This window comes from Syngnathus leptorhynchus, chromosome 6, assembly GCF_054491065.1.
Source record: "Syngnathus leptorhynchus isolate UIUO chromosome 6, UIUO_Slep, whole genome shotgun sequence".
NCBI classification, from domain to species: Eukaryota; Metazoa; Chordata; class Actinopteri; order Syngnathiformes; family Syngnathidae; genus Syngnathus; species Syngnathus leptorhynchus.
The window spans coordinates 11,226,194-11,249,734 of record NC_141200.1 but is presented as its reverse complement, the minus strand read 5'-3'; the positions used below and the strand labels follow the sequence as shown (position 1 = coordinate 11,249,734).

General features: G+C 39.5%; 1 protein-coding gene across 3 annotated transcripts; it reads left to right on the top strand.

The window, feature by feature from the left end:
- The first annotated feature begins 13,327 nt into the window (after nt 1–13,327).
- Nucleotides 13,328–20,920, top strand: ehf (ets homologous factor). 3 transcript variants are annotated; one of them, XM_085915147.1, is made up of 8 exons: nt 13,328–13,460; nt 15,824–15,906; nt 16,010–16,261; nt 16,590–16,634; nt 16,725–16,787; nt 17,527–17,571; nt 19,894–20,089; nt 20,426–20,920. In XM_085915147.1, the coding sequence occupies exons 2-8, from the start codon at nt 15,828–15,830 to the stop codon at nt 20,523–20,525; spliced, it is 780 nt and encodes a 259-aa protein (XP_085771273.1). In that variant the 5' UTR covers nt 13,328–13,460; nt 15,824–15,827; the 3' UTR covers nt 20,526–20,920. The 3 variants fall into 3 exon arrangements, with proteins under 3 accessions (XP_085771273.1, XP_085771274.1, XP_085771275.1); XM_085915148.1 differs by lacking the exon at nt 17,527–17,571; XM_085915149.1 differs by lacking the exon at nt 15,824–15,906 and having other exon boundaries at nt 13,330–13,460.
- The last annotated feature ends 2,621 nt before the right edge of the window (nt 20,921–23,541 follow it).

Here is a 23,541-nt window from a genome sequence, read left to right as displayed (position 1 = left end):
AAAAGGAAAAGCCCGTTTGTCTAAGGTACTAATTCTACCATCTAAAAATGCAGACACAAAATGCATGTGATAAGTGAAGCAAAGAACAACTTGACAGCACTTGCGCTGTACTCCAGGACCCTTGCAAAAATGTCTGTAATCGAAGACAGTAGACCTTCAAAAGAAAATTAAATTCATCATATCACAAGCCCTCCAGTGCTTCAATGGAAGGTAATAAATCGTTTTGGACTTGTGTGACCCCTTTAAAATAACAAGGTTTGCCCATTACTACCACCATCAATTGTGCATAACCTATCTTTGATCTGCCGTTATATGAGCATAAAAAATTTATAATTGATTAGCGCACACGTTTAATTGCCGATATGTTGCCTTTTTAACTGGAAGATCTTCCTCTCAGAAGCTAGTCTGAGTGGAACTTTGAAAGACATTAGGAGCACTGAATGCTACTACTTGCCTTTCTTGCGCAAGAAGAAACACTGGCTCTGCTTGTGATCTTGGTCTTCTGTCTTTTACTGTTGTATATCTAATTGTATAATTGTCTAACCACCAACAAATTGTTCTATTGCATTCCTAATACGAAAATTCTATATAGTCTATAGTCTCAAACATCAGTTTAACTATTATTAACAGTGAACCAATGAAATGTAAGGCTGGGTCCAAAAATAGTGACAATACAGTGCACTATTAAGGGCTTGTGCCATTTTATAGGGGTGTCTAAATGTCCAAAGAGAAAATGTCATGCATTCAAGATCACCCACTATTCTCTTGGAAAAGTAGTGAGAGCATCGATGGTCACTGAGCAAGTTAGTATAGATCACAATGCATTGCGAGCAGAAAATACATAATGCAAACACAAATATAAAAGCAATGAGGACAAATATTTATTCTACCTTTTGCCATACCATTAAAGAGCATTTATTTTTTCTGCCTATCACTAACTACATGCTGCTTGCATGGATATACATCAAAAGATGCATTTCTGGTGGACAATTAATTAATTAACTTATTTATTTTGTATTTCATAGTAGTAAAAATAAATGGCTGGAACTGTGTTTGATTTTAAGTACATGTAGGTGTTGATTTCCAATAGTTCGCACAGATGCATGTATGTGCATGTGCCAGGTGCCTGTGCACGTCATGTCCTTCGGGAGATGTTCCTCTCGGGAACAATTTTAGCTTACACCTGCTCTATCTGTTTCATAGTTCTGCCTCTATTCAGTGTCCTTATCTGTGGAGATGCAACCAAGCACACAAAGCTTATCTGATTTCTTCAGGGCAATCCCCGTATATCGTTGTTTGATAGAACTATCTTAGTAGCAATCATATAAGGCAAGTGCTGTTCTCTGTTGTTGTCTCACCAGCACAGCCAAAGTTCCCCAGCTAAAAAAAAAATCTTGTGAACAATCCACTTATATCAAATTGAGACAGTCTGTCTGGTATGAAAAATCAGTGAGAGATCCAGTTAAAGGAGCTGATCCCATCCCCCGTCCATTTCCCAAGTACCGGCATTTGGACATTTTGGTATTGTGGAATTTTTTCACAGTATGATGCTGGTACCGGCACAGTGACACAATGGGAAGCACCTCACAGTTCAGAGGGTGCGGGCTCAATTCCACCTCCGGCCCGCCCTGTGTGGAGTTTGCATGTTCTCCCCATGCCTGCACAGGTTTTTTCCAGGCACTTCAGTGTCCTCCCACTTCCCCAAATCATGCATGGAAGGCTAATTGAGCCCTACAAATTGACAAAAGGTGTGAGTGCAAGTGCGGATGGTTGATCGTCTCTGTGTGCCCAGCGATTGGCTGGCAACCGATTCAGGGTGTCCCCCAGCCTACTGCCCGATGACGGTTGTAATAGGCTCCAGCACGCCCGCGACCCCCATGGGGATAAAGCGGGACAGAAAATGGATGGCTGGATGCTGGTACCAGTAATTGGTGGAACACTAGTATTAACACTATTGCTTTTAGTGTACTATGTCAGGGGCCCCCCCGCTACCCATGTCTTCATGTTTCTTCAAAGCCATATGATAATACTGTACATTCCACACCAGCCTGCTGTGTTGGCTTTCTTTGCCTACATCTGTTTAGTGACTACAAATTCATCATATTGTGGCAATGGGTTTATCATAAATTGGGATCTAACTGTGGTTAGGGATTAATCAAAGCAAAGAATTATTCAGAATATTTGTGCCCAACGAGTGAGCACCTAGCTGTAGCTTGACAAAGTAAGAATTTAACAATAGTTTCTGCATTGCTGTGATTTTTTCTTTTTAAATTGGCATTAAATCTAATATTGTGAACCAGGCACTATTAAAAATTAATCATGTGCACTGTTTATTATTAGAGTTGCTCACAGTCCAATTCCACAGCATTGTTGTTGTTTATCACAGGAAAATTGACCTTGTAGTCTAAAACAAATTAATTTCCTTTTTTCGTGATACATGCTTTTTAGGGTCACAGTACACAATGACGTATCGGTAACGCACAACCAGATTGGTTGCATCTTTCTTTAAACTGCAAGACAAAACGTGTGGACTTCTGAGTTCACTTTGCCACTGTCATGTGAAGTCAGTGAAGATAAGCAAGCCCATTCCAAAAGAAACCACACCATTAAAACCAATAGGTTAAACTGAACACAATGTATGTTATTTGGGTGACCCAATGCATGCCTAAAATTGGATCAACCTGGCCAGTGGTTACTGCAATCCAGCTGGGCTGGATTATCAGTGTCAACAGATTCTTCGGCAGACCTTTGCCTGTTTTAGCACTTGTTCGCTGCTCAGAGAAATAGGGGCTTTAATTTAACAGTAAAGATAATTTCAGTGAAAAAGATAGACTATTTGTAAAAGGAGAAAAACCAGAAAACTAAAGACACTGAGATGCATTTGCATTGGTTTTCATGGAGAGGTATATGAGGCAATAGGAAAAAAAGATATATTCCCTACAAAAATCAAAAAAGGTGTGTGTGTGTGTGTGTGTGTGTGTGTGTGTGTGTGTGTGTGTGTGTGTGTGTATGTGTGTGTGTGTGTGTGTATATGTGTGTGTGTATATGTGTGTAATTAGAGAAAGAAAGGGAGCGTGATAAAGAGAAATGAATATATACAGCATATGATAACTTGTAATAACTTTCTGTGACAGCTGTGTCCCCATAAAACTGAACATTGTATCGTATTGCTCTCAACGGTATTTGGGTCTCACTGGATGATTTTTTGCATTTTGTGTCTTGCTTAAGCTCTAAAATGCAACAAATAAAACCTCAAGTGTGGAGGCAGACAAAGCCTGTGTAGTCAGCCTTTTGGTTTAGTTACGGGTGAAGTCCTATCCCAATAGAAGCATTATATTTCAGATATCATGGTACATGATCATAGCCTGTATTAAGAAGGTCCTCTCTATGCCTTGCAGAACTGGTGCTCCTTTGTCCTTCTTGCAGCACATCAGAGATTAAATACGTGACTTCTTGAAAAGGTAAACATAATCCTTGACTTTGACGTTGAAAAGTCCTGATTGCGTTCATTGCTATGTTGACTGGTTGTGGATGTGGGATTCAAAGTCTTGTCCCGAGGGACGAAAGGGGCACATCAGAAAGCACAACGCCTGTCATCCTATATCCATCCTGTCCCACCCCCTCTCCCTGTCATCGAAGACTGGCTCATAGAAAATGACTCTTTCAGGGACCCTTTATGCAGGATCATTACGCAGATACGACAGCTATTTCTATGAAGAGTTAATGATATGACCACACGGTAGCTGAGAAAATAGTCCACTTAGTGTAATACATTCCCACCCTTAACCTCTTGCCATTGCAGAGAAAAGAGATTTAAGAAGTTCACCCTCTTAAAATAATAGCCTAAATCATAATTTGACCAAAAATATGTTGGATATTTTAAGCGCAGGATACTGGCTACCTCTGATAAAATTGGCTCCATCCTGAACGAAACAGAAACAATGATTCTACCTCTGAATCGAAATTATTTGCAACAGAAAGCTCGTTATGTCATCACACAAACGATTTTGCAATATTTGCTGTAAACAAAATCACTCAGTAAGTGGGTAGCAACTTGCACTTTAGTTTACTCTCCAACAGAGTGTTGCCATCTGGATATGAAGGTTAAGACTTGGTCATTAAAATAAGTCGACATATGCATATAAGTAAGATTGTCTTTGTTGGCATATGACTGTTACGAGTAATCTTTGGAAATCACTCTGCCAAAACAGGCATCATGACTACACGCAGTTTTGTTGGCTGTGCAAAAATAGAACAGGGAGGCAATAGATTAGTCTATAGCTGTTAGTTTAGAGGCCTATAAGCAGGCTCAAGATGGAGCGTGGATGATTATGTGGTGGGGGAAAAGGAAATTGGGACTGGTGCTTGGGAAAAAACAATCGGTGAATGTGTCTTTGAGCGAGCTACCTAACCCAATGTAAGAGAGATGTGCACCTTCCTAAGGCTGACACAATGTACCTTGTTCATCCATCCATCCACTACAGTATTTAAAGGCATTGCAGTCGCAGATGATGAAGTCCAGACAGGGGTAGGGCGTCATCTGTAGGCTCTGTTTTTGTTTATGAGCTGTTCGAGTGAACTGCAGGGTCAGTCCAGCTGTGGCATCGCCATAACGCTACATAGACAGGTCACAAAGTGAACAAAAATAAATCTTAATGAACCTTTAAAGCCCTCTTGCCTGTCCTAAGGGTGGGAGTGCCATTCCTTAAGAAGTAATGTGAGAGGACAGTGGGAGAAGTGGTCTGCCAGCGGGGACAATGAGAACAAGCTGAACGGTTGTCACTGTGAGGTAAACCCTGGTGATCATGCTCGGACGTGACAGATGCCGTTGAGGTGTTAGTATACTGGCACACGTATTATCGGGTGATTGTTGAGTGTTTAGTTGGGTGTTCATAGTCGATTGATTAACATGACATGCAATCTGGGGATGTTTCCTTATTCATCACAACGCTTTAACTCTGTCAGCACCAAAATAATCACTTCTTTCATATATAATCACATCAAATCTTGCCAGCTGTCCAAAAAGTTGTTAGAAGTCCTTAAGTGATGTTGTCACCTTATTTGCAAAGATCACCAAATGCAACATTGTTTATGTTGTCAATGGAGGGCGGTGTGGTAAAATACAATGACAGGCCAAGTTTATTTAGCCCAGAAACATCTCAAAGGGCTTCACATGCCCACAGTCCACAAAGATTAGCAATATCAACTGATTATAACCCAGAGGAGGCAAGGCTGGATAGATGTGGATGAGAAAAGAGCTGCTACATTTGTAATGAGGTGTATTATTATACATACAAATTTTGACATTTTAAAAGTTAGTATACTCTGATTTTAGTTGGGGTCTAGTAGATAGTGATTTTCACACAGCTTTATGGTCTTCAAAGGAAAGAAAACATAATAGGTTGCAATCCACTGACCATTGTAAAATGTTTATGGTTGGCCTGGTGTCATCAGTGCGTGGAGTCGAATATAAGTGCATCATGGTTTGACCATTTGGCCATAAGAAAAACACGGGTGAATGATCCCACAGACATGAGTAGGGAGCATCTATCTATGTATCTCTCTCTCTCTCTCTCTCTCTCTCTCTCTCTCTCTCTCTCTCTCTCTCTCTCTCTCTCTCTCTCTCTCTCTCACTCACTCACTTTCTCAAGTGTCTTCCTACCTATCTATGTATTTATCTGTCCGTCCGTCCATCCATCTGTCATCCACCCACTCTCTCTCTCGCTCTGTGTGTGTGCATATATATATATATATATTAGGGCTGGGAAGATTCACCGATATGCATCGGAAAATTGATACGACCTGTAAGATGCAGTTGCATCGTATCATATCGCGCTGGATTGGATTGTTTTACAATTAAATCATCCTGGATCGCACCATATAGCAGGAGATGGGAGAATCGTATCGCATCTTATCATTGGCAATTCCATGAATTGTGAATGCATCAAATCATTGGCAGTGTATCGAGATGTGTATCGTATCGCTTTAAAGGTGAAGATTCCCATATATATATATATATATATAAAGATTTCCCCACAAAAAGTTTTTCCATATTTTGCTAAAATGGCTTGGCCATGAGAATTTTCACCATCAGGACCACAGCAAAGAAAAATGAAATTATATTAGGCCTTAATCACCCTCTATTGTCACCTTCATTTCTTTTCATTGTCTCTTCACTGGATTAGAGAATCAATTCATCACTCAAGGATGGAGAGTCGCAGCTTTGTGACTTCACCTCTGCAGTGCTCCCTTCACCATTATTCCTCCTCAATCAGAGAATGTGTGAACAGAGGCCCGGCGAAGATGGGCACCGTCTCGGCAGGCTGTGAAGGAAGGTAATTTTTGCTGTCTCACCTCAGCGCTTTCCTCATTCTGGTCTGATTAGCTCCAATAATGTATCCCAGACTTTTCAGCTGTTCAAAAAGGACAAGAGAGTGAAAGGAGGTGAGCGAGAGGTCCATGATGTGGAAGAACACATCCTTTCAGTCACAGTTCTTCCACATCATTAATCTTTCTTTTCTTGACATCGTCTTGAGAATTTTATTACTGTGGTGGTGTTTTGGTTATTATGATGGTCATTGGGTATGGACGTATTTCTCAATACAAACCTCTTTGATAGCAAGATGCCTTTAGAAATTTAAAACGGCTGCATTTTCTCTGTGAAGTGGTGATAATAAAATTTAGATGACAAATGCTATAGTGCCAAAATGGGAATGCACATAGGCCTCTTGCCTAACCGAAAATCTATTAAATCAATTGAACCTGTTTCCAGCTTTTTCCCAAGAATTTAATCAAGTGTAATTTGTTCGTCAATAACAGATATTGAGTCTTGCACCCAGAGAACACAAAACATAGACATGCAGTTTAAATTCAAAATAGGCAAATAATTTGTATCTGATGTTTTGAATTACCAGAGTATATAATAATAAAATATAATAATAAATTATATTTATATTGCACTTTACATGGTAGTATTCAAAAAGGGAATGTGTCCTGAGGATCTATGTGATTTTATGGTTCCACAGATTTATGCACAAGGCATGCAAATGCTCAAAAAACATCTCCAGAAATGTTGACCATGTATCAAGAAGAAAAGAAACTGGTGAATTGCCTCTACTACGTTTTAAAGTGAATAACAACCTCTAGCACATCTCTGAGGAATATTCAAGATAGATATGAAAAAGGTGCATTCATAGATTCATTTCACCACCCACTGAATTCAAGGTTAATATCATAGATAGCCTATTGGGGACCTGTGTGTGTCTGTCTATTGCCATTATGGAGTTGCTCCATAGCCACTCATCGCTGACATGATTTCAACAGGGTAGCCAGTGGCCATTAACCATTTTCTATTTTCTTCAGGTCAGACAAAAGCTTTTGACATGTTCATTAAATTTGCGTGATCTCGCTACCTTCGACAGCCTTTCTGGCACAATTCTCACACATAATTAGTTACGTGTACAGCCTCCAGAAATGCTAATTGTTGCTCTCCTCCCCTCACTCGGTAATTTCTTTCGATACAGTCTTCAACATCCTCCTCCTTTTCCCTCATTTGGTTGCTCTGTGGGTGGTGTGAGCCGCCACATTTAGACTGTCAAAGTTTTTCGGAAAGCTCTCAGTGTCAGTTTAAATGTGCATGCTGCGGACGTACACAGAAGGAAAAAAAAAGTCCTATGGGCCCTATTTAAATGATGAATGGAAGAACTAGTTCAAAATGGGATTATGGGATGTTTTTAATTATTACAATTAATAGAGCCATGTACAATGTGGAGCTCAAGTAGTTTGTCGTAGTCTAATAAGGTATACCTTCTGTGCACGTGAGCAACGATAATCAAAAGGGCCTTTAAAAATACTCAAAATAATCTTTAAATACCAAATCTATGTCAACTGAAATGTATTTTTATGCAGTATTTTTCAGCATCCTCATAAAATTTCACAGGTGAGTTATTACTATTTCCTAGATGAATAAAAAATGTGTATTTTCCACAAGCAAATCAAAAAAAGAAAGCAAAAGACAAAGAAAGCAAAATGCTCAAACCACAATCTAAGTATTTAATCAGATCGCTTCAATGTCTTCCCGACGCTGTTCAAAGCCCCTACCTAGGGAGCATAGCACAGCATATTTGGATGCTATCTAGGGATTGCATTATGTTGCTTGGAAGTATTAATCAATTATGTAGCAGTGAATATTTTTTTATTATTATTAAGGATCTGGCCCCCAGTCTGTCTTCCTGCCTGCCTGCCTTCCCGCCAGTCTGCCTGCCCACCTACCTGCCTGCCTACGCGCCTGCCCTCAGCCCTGTGAATGCCCAGCCGTGTCCAGGCATTCATCCCCGGCTTTTTCTTGGTCACTGCCCCAGCCAGACTCTCCTTCCTCCTCGGCCCTGCCTCTCCACTGTTACTGCCCTGCCCGGAACCCCATTCTCCCGCTTCCCTTTTTTTCCCCCTTTTTTCCCCAATACACAAAATTTGTTTTGCACCTGGTTGTCCTGTCTTGTACTTAACAATAAGGTTGTTGGATTGATTTTATTTTTGTTGATGAATGTTTGTTTTGTGTTGTTTACATTTTACTATGTCTAGAAATTTTAATTTAACTTTGTATGCCTTTTTTGTATTTGTTTGAGTACCCCAGGAAGAATGGGACCTCAGGATGACAAGCGGACCTCAGGATGACTTTGTGGAAGTTTATGAGGATCCTGATGAAATATAAAACATGAACGAATAAAGAATATTATATTGAAATTGAATTCTGACTTTTTATGAGCTTGAATTTACTTTTCATTTGCTTTGAACGTGAATAATTTGCTGTGTATGAACAATTTGATTACCACATGATGATTCATCTAGCCCAAGTATATTTTGTTTCTATAGGACATTGTATAATGTTGCAAGTTTGCAATTGTTATTTTACATGTTCCATCATTTCCCAAGGAATGATTTATGAACCTAATGTCATTTCATTATCACTGTCAAATCAGCAGATGAGGTTGAGAATCAAGCATCAATTTACATCAGGATTATTCGGCAATGTTTCACCTGCGGTTTGTTATGCTCTCCCATTGCAGACAATCAGTCCCTTCCTTTCCCTTGACTCTTTCCCAGCTGTCATTCATTTTGGTATTGTTCTGTTATTATCAAGACCTTTGGTGTGGTCGATGCTTGGTCTGTTCCTTGTCATGTGTTAAATTGATGTTGTAGCCTGCACTTTTCTTTTGGGACTTTTCATCATTTTGCTGTCCAACTGTGACTTCTCAGATTTGGATTTTGCCTCGATAAACTTCTGTACTCTAATAGTGGACATATTGTGCAAATTGCCATGAACTGCAAAACATACCACTTTCCGAGTTAGATCACTCATGTTGAAATGATCGGTGGTTTCAGGTCTCCTTTCGGTTTCTCGTAGTACCGGGAAAGGACAATTGGACTGATGAGCCGCTCCCATGCTGTTTCTACAAAAACCAGAGAAAAATTCTGGCACGCCAAAACAATTAAACATGAACCACATTTGTGGTCTGTGTTTAAAACCCTTGTAAGCCTTTCTTTTTGCAGTAGCTATCTGTATTTACTTTTTCCCAGCAAATGATGAGCGGTGCATTCTGCTTTGTTGTTATTTTTGTTTTTGCAAATTCAACCCAAAAATTATTTTTCAGCATTCAGAAGATATTTTTAGGTGTTGACAGTTGATGGCAGTTTTATATGTTCTCCTACTACCATCTGCAGGACTGAAGTAGGACTGCACAGACTTGAACATAGAGTGTGAGCTTCTGGTGGGGTTCTACAATCTACACATGCTTTTTTTTTATGCCCAAAATTGTTGTGTTCCATTCTACATGTCTGTTATTTAAAATCAAATTAGGCTCTAACATTTTGCATCCATGACTTAAACACAGAGACAGGACACGCTAGATAAAAGTGCATACATGTGCTTTGATATTAAAGATTCTAATTTCAATAAATACCACCAGGGCAATGCAAAGCAATAAGAAAATCACTTTTGTGAATAATTCACGTTCATCCTGTAACATGTCTCAGCAGTGTAATTACATAGAAACTGTTGTTTGACAGGAAGGAAAAAAAATACAATTTAATTGGTAAAAATGATCGCATGTAGTAGTAATTGACACTAATGAACATGATTTTTCCTACTTTGCCTGTGGATCAAATGCTAATCAAAATGGGAAGTATGAAAGACAACACCAACAGGCGTGACATAAGCAGCTAATGAAAGACAGTAGGCTCGTGGGACAGGAATAGACATACTGCCGCTAATAAGTTCCTGTTCATTAGAGCGTGCAGACTCCTTGTATCTTGTCTTTTTACGCTTCCTGACAGCTTCGACAGCCTATCTTGTCAAATGCATACGTTTTGCTGCACCCTAAAAATGCAAATTTGTCAGTGTCACCAAATATTTTGAAAAGCTTATTTTGTTGATTGGGTTGGTGTACTATTATTGGGTGATGACGTGAGCCTCTACAATGTGTGACTCAGCGTTTAAAAACAGAAGGGATTGGTCTTTCACGCCAGCAATTTGAGGACATTTTCTTGTGTCTGAGTATATCACTGCCTGTGGTAGGATGAGTCACAAGAAGTGGAGTCAATGTAACAGACTTCGATCTTGTTCACGCTGTCTCTCCCTGTTATTATCACTCAGTGAACCTCTGAAAAAGTCAACCGAAGAAGCACAACAATCAATGAAATCAAATGGGGGAAAATGAGGGCCCTGTGGCAAATAACATATTTAAAATGTGCAAACAAACAATATCAAAAGAAATGGAGCCCAACTGGAGCTACAATAAGTAGCGCATAATATCAGTTCACTTGTGGAAAAACAGATTTAATTTCCTTCAATAAACTGTGGTCCAGTTTTCATAGTAGGCAAATGTTTAGTGGGCCGGCGTCTTCAGGGGCCGCTGTGATCAAGTCTTTAAAAAAATGCAACTACTCAATACTTCATTAATTTCTTTCCTCATTTTAGACAGTGAATTGAACCAATCAAAAACACTGTCAGAGTTATTCGGTAGACTGGAGTAGCACGTCTAAATATCAATTTTCCAACGTTTGTTAATCGGATTCATTGCCTTCACAACACAGCAAGCAAACAACACGGCTGACAAATCATTGTTTATCATACAATCCGGACTAAGAGATAATGGTGACATGAAATATCCAGAATTTTGTTCAGCAGTTTCACAATACAAGCAAGAACAAACGTCAAAACATTTTGTTCAGTCATCCAAAAGAATTGAGGTCAGATGTCACAGTTGTTGGATGAGTGGGCTTGGATCACACACAATCTCTGTTGAATGCTTCATCCCAAATATAATGTTCTTACATGTGAAACTTATTTAACCATTCCTTTATACGGTAAACCTTACTTTATGCACCGGAGCACAGTCATGCTTGAAGAGAAAATGGCTTTCTACAAACAAAGCCACATGCATAGAACTGTCAAAAGCATCTAGACAGGAATAAAGGGTTCAAACCGCTAACTGGCCCCAAGTGATTATTATTATATTGATTTACAACAACAATTGACAACTTAGTATGTATACATTGTGGTCATGTTCAGTTGTGGCTGAATGGAGATTGAAAGAGATGCAAGATTTCAAAATATGCTATTAGTAGCCTATTATGGTTATGGTTCCAGCATGTTATGGTTTTCTTTTCTTTTTGCCTGTTAATAAAAGTGTTTGTATAAGAGCAGGGAAACATGGCTCTGAAAGAAAAATCCCCTGTATGTTTTCCACACTGCTGAAAAATCCCCCAAAGAAACAAAGCAATTATTCCTGTTAAGCAGTTCAAGCCTGCTCAAATTCACTTGAGTTTGTGGCGTACAAAAGTAAAACACTACCTTCTTTACTCTGATACCTTTACTCTGACATCCCTAAATTAAATTAAATGCAATGAACCCTTCAGATTTTTTTTATGGATCATTAGTGAACAAACAGTATCATAAAGCCAAAGGCACAGGATGGATAACGTTCAGAAGTTTAAAACACACAAGAACTCAAAACTAACCATATAATGGCTGTCCACAAAAATTAATAGGTCAGGCAAAGAAAGCATTTATGAGCGAAGAATCTACATGGGATAATTCTGGAAGAGCTGGGGAGATCCTAATCCTAGTTGTGAGTAAGAAATTGTAAGCCAATCCCAGCAGTCATCGGGCAGTAGGCGGGGGACACCCTGAGCTGGTTGTCAGCCAATCGCAGGGCACACGGAGACAAACAACCATTCGAACCCGCACCCTCCTAACTGTGAGGCGGACCTGCTAACCAGTGCCCCACCGAGCCGCCAGGCGACAGACATTGTTTTAAAAAATAAATCTCATTGCCATTTGCCAAAATCTTCTGGGGAAACCACAAACGTGAAACATTTTGGCCAGATGTTGTATACAAGCAAATGGCGTCAGCCACAAATTGCCTTTGTCATATTTGAATATTTTTGGAAAACAAGAAAAGACCCCACAATTTTTAGAATCTACTGTTATTTTTAAATTGGGTATTTTTTTTATTTCACTTACATGGGTGAAAAAACCCATGTAGTTGAAGTTTATGTTACAAAATAAATTAAAGAATACCAACACGTTATCTAATAATATTGTTTTTGTTTTACAAAAACACTAAAATATGATTCGTTGCAAACTTGTTGACATTGCAGGAAGTATTTTTTAGACTGTCAGCTTTAGACTTGTTTTTTTTAGCTCACACGCCTTCAGCGGTGCATCTTGAAGCTATTTTAAGATATGATGTGTAAGATTGTATTGTGGTGACCTCATTCATTGCTCTGGAGAGAATGTACTTGACGGAAAGAGCTACTGTTGTCACATAGCAGGTTTTGAGTAAATTTCCAGAGCGGTAATTCACAACAAAAACCTAAACTCATAGCTTACCTAATATTTTCACCACTTTTGGTGTATTGATGAAGTGACTTTTAAAAAGGAACTGAAAGCACCCCATTTATCAAGATGACAACATAATTGTGACCTTATAACGCATAACACATATATTTCTTTCTCAAAGTTCAGACATTATTTCAAGAACTTACATGAGCAATTTCATTTTACTTCTGTAGAGTTGGATGTGTGTCGGATACAGTAAGTCTCTTCACAAGCATGTGCTTTTCTACTTGAGATAGCGACTGAAAAGAAAGTGGGAGCTGAGCCAACAAGGAAGATAAAAGCATGAATGTGTGCCAAGTGTGTGTGCAGGCGGGTCTCTATGCAAATATCTACCTGTGTGGAGCAAGCAAGATCAACCAATTGGAGTCTGAGGAAGTTTGAAGAAGTTAAATATTCATTGTAATGGGAAGCACCTACAGTTAGCAATTCAAATCCTTGATGTATTTTACTGGAGACATTTATGTGAAGAGTATTTGTAATCTGTCAGAACTTTAATGATCATTCAACAAAGGTGGAGGTGAGATTTTTGCAGGCCTGGTTGGACCAATTTGCTGCACTGGTAGGCTGCCAAAATATTATCGGATTTCATACTGAAATGGATTCAAATTGAAATAGTCCAGTCTTATTTATTTGGAAAAAAATATTACATCTATTTATTTTGTGTGTGTAACTGTTTGGATGGACAGATGGATGGAAGGACAAACGGGCAGGCAGGCGGAATGGATGGATGGATGGATGGATGGATGGATGGATGGATGGATGGATGGATGGATGGATGGATGGATGGATGGACGGACAGATGGGTTGAGTGGGTGGATGGATAGACGGATGAATGGTAAACACAAAAGGAATTTGTAAGCACAATTTCCCAATGTTCGTCAGTGTGACGTTGAGCAATTACATTAAGTATTATTATTAAGTATTAAGCTACCATATCAGGGTACATGCACGCAAATATGTTTTAAAACTATAAGTTCAAACAATGTGACTTCTGTCCCTGAGTACTGAAAAAACTGACAGTTATATTATCATGTTTTCTGACACCTGTTACTCAATATGAGAGACCATTAAGTGCTATGTTCTTCTTCAGTACAAACAAGTCTGCTCTGTTGCATTTGCTGGGGAATTTTGCAAACAAACAAACAAACAATCTTTGGAATAATGGTTTTGGTTTGGTAAAACCTCAATCAGTGTGATCTGTGCTGGAACCAGATTTGCCAGATTTGCCTGTTTATGATGGGGGAGTTGAAGGTGAGGGTGTTTTGTGAAGGCGTGACCCAGACCTTGAAGGGAAAAGCGTAAACAAATGCATCATAGTTTGTTTAATTGAATGACAGTGTGATAGAATTGCATGCATATGCAATACTATTTTCCCCATAACTGGTTAACTTTTAAAAAGAACACATGCAATGAATTAAAAATAAAATATTATTTACTTTTTTACATTTAAACCATATGTAGATAGTGTGTAATAATTTGTTCAGTTTGCATGCACAACCTGGGAAAGTAGTTAAATTAGAAGCAAATGTAGTTGCAGCTGAGTATGAAACATTTTATTATATAACATTGTATTATATACCATTCAACCAGAACCGCAGGACTGCTGATGCTGTATTATTTGCAAAAAATATGAAACAGCCATGTTCAACTACCTAAAATGTACAGAGTCCGCATCACAGCAGACGCTGCAACGATCTGCCTGTCGATCTCACGCTTCATGAACAAGAACCCGAGATACTTGAACTCCTCCACTTGGGGCAGGATATCATCCCCGACCTGGAGAGGGCATTCTACACTTTTCTGACTGAGGACGACCATGCTCCATTCCTTCACACTCAGCTGCAAACCGGCCCAGTGAGAGCTGGAAATCACAGCTTGAAGAAGCCAACAGTACCTCGTCACCTGGAAAAAGGATGATGCAATGCTGAGGTCACCAATCCGGACACCCACACAATGCCTCGACTGCACCTAGAAATTCTGTCCATAAAAGTTACGAACAGAATCACTGACAAAGGACAGCCTTGGCGAAGTCCAGTCCTCACTGGAAACGTATCCGACTAACTGCCGGAAATGCAGACCAAACAGTGCAATATCAAACTATAAAGTATAAAAAAATATGATAGATGTTAAACTATATATGTATGTGAACAAAGTTTGCAAAAGTGACAACTGCACAGTTGTAGTGGTTGAAGTATAAATATATTGTACGTAGAAGAATATGTTGTCCATAAGTGATGAAGCTCAGTGCATGTTTGAGTTGACTGGATATGACTCTTGGAAAAAAAGCTGTTATTAAGTCTGTTTGTCCTTTTCCTAATGTTCCTGTAGCGCCTCTCCGAGGGCAACAGGTCAAACAGGACAGAGCTAGGGGCACTGTCCCCAATGTCCATGCAATGTTGTAGAGGCATATGAACCAGAACAGCCCCACAACATCCAGAGCCTTTAAGAACTCCCATTGGATCTCATCCACCCCAGGGGCTTTTAACTACCTCAGTGACTTATCATAAGGGATCTATGAGCCATGCTTTGTTTGGCCCCGAGCGTAGGACCCTTTTGCCATCGGTAACCCTGCATAAAGCCCCAAACAACTTGGCTCCTCAGTGACGATTCACGGAGGGGGTTAGAACAGCAACATACAGTAAATAGCAAACTGATACACTGGCATGTAGTAAAGAGAATATTGTCACTCTAATGGCAATCCAGTAGTGCTTATTGCTGGGCCAGTAGTCAAGTCAAGTCAAGTTTATTTGACTTAAAAAGACTTCTCATTTTGTTTTTGTTACCTGTACAAACTTCAGAAAATCCATAAAAGATATTCAAAATTCATGACTTTACAGTGTATTGCTGAGTTATGTCAGTGTTTGGACTTTAAGAATTTATCTTCTTCTGCTGCATTCTGACTATGATGAATGTGTGTTGCAGCAATATGAGCATCACTTCAAACACCATTCTTGACAGTCACCTAACCAGTAACCACTGGGCTTCGATCAACTACTTTCCTGGTGGTGGGGCAGATGACACACCAGTGCACATATATTGTATCTGTCTGTAATGAAGTAATCACAAATATATGCAAATATATTTTGTCCCTCTCCCCTGTTCCAACAGGGATGTCTGGGTACACCAGTGGTGACTCTTGGCTTCGTGATTCCCATCCACAATTCTGGAGTAAATATCAAGTGTGGGAGTGGCTGCACCAGGTCATGGACATAAACCAGATTGATGCCTCCAACATCCCTTTCCAAAACTTTGATATGGATGGCCACCAGCTCTGTAACCTGACCTATCAGGACTTTCTCCACGTCGCAGGAAGTCTTGGGCCCATTCTTTTCCAAAGCATATCAGATCTCAAATGGGCCGGTGCGTGTCTTCAAAGTGCGATGTAAATTAAATCCACTGTCAGGAAGGGCTTTCGCTGAACTTTGCTATAAAGAGACAATTGCAATGGCTGTGTCTCGTAAAGAACACCGGGTTTAATTAATAATCTAGCCAAGTTTACATGAATAGTCAAATAAATTCCCACAGGCTTTTTGTTTAAATTTGTGGAGCTTGGGGTGCAAACACCCCACGTTTTAAAAAATAATGAATTACAACTGGGCCCTTAGTGAGATTTCATACAGCCACTCCTTAAAGACATTCTAAAAAGATTCCAATTGTCCTAATTATTCTTATTATTATGTTTTTGCAGTTGACAGTTCCTGTCCCTTTTCAGAAGACAGCTATCCACAAACAGGTACACTAAATATATGAGCTATATGTTTGATTGTATTCAAAATACATTTCATCAAAGTAGTTACCAAAGCGTTTTTCAATCTGTTGACAGATGTCTATGACTCATCAATCCAACCTCATGTACCGGCTGTCTCACCTATCCCTTCCAGCCCTGGTAAGGAATTTCAAATATACACCTAAATCTCAATTTTACTCGTTTCGATCCTACGTGACTTTCTAACACGGTTTGTTCATGGACACCGTTTTGTTGTTGTCATAAATACATTTTAAAGTAGTATTTTAAATGGATGATAGAAGGACACTACGAAGCTAAATGACTAACACGTAAACCTTAGCGCTATTGATTCAATTAATTTAAACGAGTTGTATAAAGAAGTTGGGCTGTTTGATCTTTAGGACTGCTTTATTACAGTGACTAAGATTGTTTTTGATTCGGAAAGGGGGAAGTTTGAGGAAGCACCTCAGCCACACAACCACTCACAAATCAAAGAGCGTGGCCGGACACATTAGTAGAATAAGTGGCTGCTTTACGTTCTCATCCGTCCAATGCCCATAGCACCAAAATGACTTACTCAATCTACCTGATATTGTCATCTGCGTATTGCATCTCTTTGAATAAAGTGTCAACAGACATCCATGTGTGTAGGTGACAGAAAGCAAATGGACCCCCCCCTAACCCTAACCCCTAACCCTAACTCCTAACCCTAACCTTTGGCTGTATAAAAACACGGCTTTCCGAAAAAACTTTCTGTCCAGTGCACTTTCAGGGTGAACGCTATTCCCAGATTCTGGACCCCAAAGTCTGTGTCTTCTGTAAATACATTTTTAGCAACATGTTCACACATATTACAAAATTGCATGGAAGAAAGATTCACCTAATCTCTGTTTTACAGAAATGAAAATGCCCTACAGTCATCAACATCAGGTCAAAAAACACAGTAAGAAGAATATAAACCATCATTCACGAATAGACAAAAGTATTGGGACAACTCAAACTGTTCATCTTTGGTCGGATCCTAAGATCAGACTGGTCCTTAACATACCTGGGTTGTCTTAAAGGTTTATTGTATTAGTATATACTGGTATGATATACATACCAGCATTTTGGTCCCTCCAACATGCACGCCATATTTCTAGTACCAAGTACCATAGACTTGAATGTCTGTCACTATGTTCCCTTTCCAATTTATAAATGTAATCATAAAAGTTGATAATAATTGAATGCAGAGCCCTTTGTCTAATGATATATGTATGACAAAGACTTTGTACTGAATATTTATAGTATTTAACAGCTAACCAGGTTGGGGGTGAGATCCTACTCCAAATAGAGGACTTCAATTAACTTCAGAATATGTTCATGAGGAAGGGTGGAATAGAGTGGGAGACAGCTTGGTGCAGTGTCTGCAGAGATGCAGGCTCTGTAGTAGTCTGTCGTGGTGAAGATGGAGCCAAGCTTAAATCGGAAGCTCTCAATGTACCATAGGATCTTTGTTCCCACCCTCATTAATGATCACCAGCTGTGGGTTGTAACCAAAACAACAAGATCACAGATACAAGCAGGTTAGGATTCTTCCTGGAGGTATCCAGGACGTGTGACGTGTTATAGGCACGTCCAAGCAGGACGAAACCCAGTGGATAACGCAGGATATGCTGGAGAGACATGGGCTGTGTGCAAATTCACAGGCTGGGTCCTCTGAAGGCCACATTAAACCTGTCCCAATTCGCCACGGTTTATGTGGTCCACAGACGCTGAATTAAGACAAAGAGCCTTTGAAGGCGTTGAAGGACCCAGCCAGTCAGTAATTGCATGGATGGGTTTGGTGTGGATAAACGTGAGAACCCAGTTTAACCCTCTCAACTCCGACCCAGATGAACTAAAAAACAGAGCTTTCCTAAGACAGCCGTATCTCACTGAGTTGCTAATCTTAACAATCGGTGACCCCGACAACCATGTTCACGTGTTCTGCCGCATTGGCAAGTCAAAAGAACTTTGATGACACGTTTTACAACTATTTGCAAATGCTTACGACTGTATTGCAAACACTTGCCACTGTTAGCAAGACTGTTGATTCGCAAGGAAAGTTTGAACATGGTCAAAATTATTTCCTGACAAGAAAAACAGTTTGTGACCAGTAAAAGCATTTTTGATCATGTTTGTAACCTTTTATAAACCCTCACAAAACCAAACATTTGCTATAAGCAGTGACATATGGGCTTCAAAGTCCCCATGGTGCCGACGCCCACCATCTGTATCTGCCCCGACTGAGTGCCCAGAACACTGTACACACGTTTGCCTGTTTTGTGATGTTGAGATGATTCACATTCACGGTCCATTGGCTCACACCATTGTCTGCGAATTGCCTGCTGAACTGCCTATATACCAGTTTGTGAACTGCCTATATACCAGTTTGTGACCCTGTGGAAGCTTTTTTGTGTGTTTTGGAGTGTTCTGCGTATTTGAGGGGGGTGCTGCGTGGCGGACCTCAGGCGATGTGTCTAAGTGTATATTAATTAGGTCTCTCACCAGCAGGTCTGCAGTTAGTTTGTTTTCCCCTTTGTTACAGCGGACAGTCTTTGTTGCGTTGCCTTCAATGACTTGTATCTTGTCGTACTTATTGATTTTCTTTGTTGCCGCAGTTGTGAGTGGCAGTCTTTTCTCTGAGCCTATTAAGTTTGCGCTCATGTCATTTGTATATCTTTTATATACCCACTCTGCGCTCATGTCATTGGTATATCTTTTATATACCCACTCTGCGGTATGAGTGCTGCTGGAACACTGAATTTTCCCCCTTGAGATCAATAAAGTACCTACCTACCTACCTACCTACCTACCTACCTACCTACCTACCTACCTACCTACCTACCTACCTACCTACCTACCTACCTACCTACCTACCTACCTTTTGTATTTTGAATTTGTTAAATGTCACTAATGACAGAGGTGACCCATAGATTTACACAACCATTCATCATAAATATTGACAAATGCAACATTCATTAGCTTCGTAAGCATGTGTTGCTCAATGAGACATCACCTTTCAAGCCAACATTAATGACCTCACAAGGGGAAATAAATCTTAGGCAGAAATTACACATTTTACAGCAAATTTAAATAGTCTTCTGTTTAAATGTATTTTATTTTGTTGTATGGTGCAGTGTCCCAATACTATTGGCTCTGTGATTATTTAATTTTGTTATTCATTTCAACCTTTCACATAGCAAGTTCACCGAACTCTTCAATATTGATTTTTCCCAAACAGATCCAAGGGGGTCCCATTTGTGGGAATTTATCAGAGACATTCTACTACATCCTGACCGCAATCCAGGACTGATCAAGTGGGAGGATCGGGCAGAAGGGATTTTTCGTTTTCTTAAATCAGAGGAAGTGGCACAGTTGTGGGGCAAGAAGAAAAACAACAGCAGCATGACCTATGAGAAGCTGAGTCGGGCAATGAGGTACTTCAACACAGTCAACATACTGACAGTTAATATTGTTATTAATTTTAAAGAGTTGGCAATACTTGGCTGATGAAATTATTATATGTGCAGTAAAAATGAATAACTGTGCAAGTTTAATCCAATCGATTTCAAGATTCTTTTACAATTTTTTTAACCGATAAATCATTTTGAGCCATCATATCTATCTGATATTAATTTAATGTTATCATCCGTTTAGCACCACCAACAACATTTTATTGATCGACCGATTCATTCATTCATTCATTCATTCATTCATTCATTCATTCTTAAATGCAGTTGTTCATTTAGTAATGTGTCTTTTCTTTGTCACAGATATTACTACAAAAGGGAAATCCTAGAACGAGTAGACGGGCGCAGACTGGTGTACAAATTTGGTAGGAATGCAAGAGGATGGAGGGAGTCTGAGAAATAATGGAATGATTGTTATAGACTTGAATGCTGTATGATTTTAGTTAATTTGATGTTTTTTTATGAGATAAATGTGAGATTCTGAATTTGTACTTTTGCCGAAAGTGAGAAACCTTTTGGGTTTTTTTACGTACCATAACACATTGTAGACCAGATAGTTTTAAATGAAGACATGTGGACACATGTCAGATGACAAACATTATAAATGAGGCTACTTGTGCGAAGGATGAGAATTTCTGTATGAAATACCCCCCCCACACACACACACACACACACACACAATGTCGCCAACTCAAAAAAATGTGTGATTTAAAAGTTGTTTTGCCTTAATGCATTTCTTTTAGTGTGTGTATGTGAATGTTTTTTTATGTTTGATATGAATAAAACTGGTCATTCCTATTTATCTTTCTCAAAGTGATGTGGTACAATGTGACTTGGCGGGACATATGAGAAGGAAACTTGTAATATCGTGGCTCGAACGACACCCATGTTACTGCAACTGAACGACTGCACCTTGTAGAATTTCTGCCAACCTGGTTGCAGGCCATCTCTACCATGCAGCAGCCAACAAGATAACCTTAGAGTGAACAGAAGCCACTTGTGCTACTGTTGTCACATGCAAATTTGGTTTCTAATCTCAAATTTGATTTATCTGGTTTCTATAACCCTTCATTTGTATAGTGGGTTTATGACTGGCACCTCATTTTATTAACTGACTGCTTCAAATCTAGCTCACATCAGTGTTGCACCTGTGACATTTGCCACTTAAGTCCTCATTGTCCTCTCAGACAAATAAAACAGTGTGAATACACAAATGCATCCGTTTTCCATAGAACTATCACTTATGTTCATTAGGGTCGCTTCACCCGCAGGAGTGAATCGCTAAAATAACTAATTTCTGATGTCATCTAATTTAACAGTAAACCTACTAGACTACCAAACATACATACAGACATCCATCTATTAACCTTATTCGGATGTATTAGAGCCTATCCCAATGGGCTTGTAATGAAAGGCAGGCTATACCACCAGCCAATCACTGGACTGATAAACCTTTTATTGAATGATGTTAATAGAAAGTAGATGAATGTAAAATCACGTGATTGCGACCGGAATGACAGTCAAGATGCCTTGTTTACGACTGGGCTGAGATATTATTATAGACATATGATATATGAGATAATTTATTGTTCAACTCAAATTTTTTTTTTTTTTTCATCTCATACATTACTGTGCACGTTTGTCTTTTGCTGACTTGCGGTGATACTTCTTGGTTGTCACTTTTGATAAAACCAATTCTATTTTTTAGTGAACACACACAAAACCATAGCTGTTATAGCAAGTTATGTAAATTAGTTACACAACAAGTTATACAACTGCAAGCAAGCACTCCAGCACTATTATAAATGGTTCTAGTTTACAATTAGTCTCTTTCCACAAATACCTCGCAAACTGGCTTGACAGTTTGCTTACATTTGAAACACATCAACTCTCTTCTCTTGAAAGTTGAAAGTACATTAGGCTGTATCGTTACACACACACGCACGCATGCACACACTCACACAGACAAAACAGGGACATCACGACCTGCCCCATGTGTGACAACAGAAACAGATTTGGAGAAGCAAGATCATGCTTTTGTACTTAGGAACATTCAAGAGTTAATTTTACAGAAGTTTATTTTTACAAAAGTACTTTTGCCACCTTGATCCCCCCATGCGCACATGTTTAAGGGAGTGAAACATCTCCTATAAGATTGTGTTGACCGTCTTGTACTTAGGGATGTGCAAACTAAGAGTGCTGCAAACCTGTGCACAAAGTCACTGACTGAGGTGTGTCAGGAAGAACTACGCAGCAGGAAGACCATCAAACCTGTATTTCAAGTATGTACAGCACATGAAACCACAAAATAGTGTGGCATTATCGACCAAACTGGCACAGCCAGATTGTAGGTTAAACAAATAACACAAATCTAACGTGTTAATTGTTAAACCTGTTAAGTTTGTTCATGGACGTCAATCACCAGTAATGCATGCTAGGGACAGGTGAAAAAAATGAATTCAAACAGGTCATGACCTTCTATGAATCATTGAAGAAGGAACAAAAAACAAAAAAAAGAAATGTCAGAATTTCATTGAAATTCATTTTGTTATCTAAGTGTTCTGAGGCTTAAGAATGAATTGCATTATGTGCAAATAAGTCCTATTTAAAGGAACAGTTCCAGCGAGGTGGTAACACACTGTTTAGTATGTTTGCCCCACAGTGCGGAGGTTGTGGGTTCAATATCTGGCTCTGGCCTTCCTGTGTGGCGTTTGCATGTTCTCCTCATGCCTGCGTGGGTTTACTTTGTGGATGGATGGATGGATGGATGGATGGAAGACACAGTATTACTATGTATACATTATTTTTTAAAATGTGATTTTCATTGTTGGACAGCAATCTCAATCATTTTGGTCAAATATGCTGCAGAGGTGTATAATAATTGGACGAATATCAATTAACATTGATTACATACCAACTTTAGTCTCTGTTTAGATACATATTTTCAGGATCTGGGCAATACGAATATAGAATCAATAAAATCATCATATGTGCACGTCCGCCTCACAGTTAGGAGGGTGCGGGTTCGATTCCACCTCCGGCCCTCCCTGTGTGGAGTTTGCATGTTCTCCCCGAGCCCGCGTGGGTTTTCTCCGGGCACTCCGGTTTCCTACCACATCCCAAAAACATGCTTGGTAGGCCGATTGAAGACTCTAAATTGTCCCTAGGTGCGGATGGTTGTTCGTCTCTGTGTGCCCTGCGATTGGCTGGCAACCGGTTCAGGGTGACCCCCGCCTACTGCCCGATGACGGCTGGGATAGGCTCCAGCACGCCCGCGACCCCCATGGGGACAAAGCGGTTCAGAAAATGAATGAATGAATGAATGAATATGTCAATGTTTACTATCACATTAGTGCTGTCACACGCCATAAACACATGAAAAAGAATGCATATGTTGGTTTTATACTTAGATTAAAAGG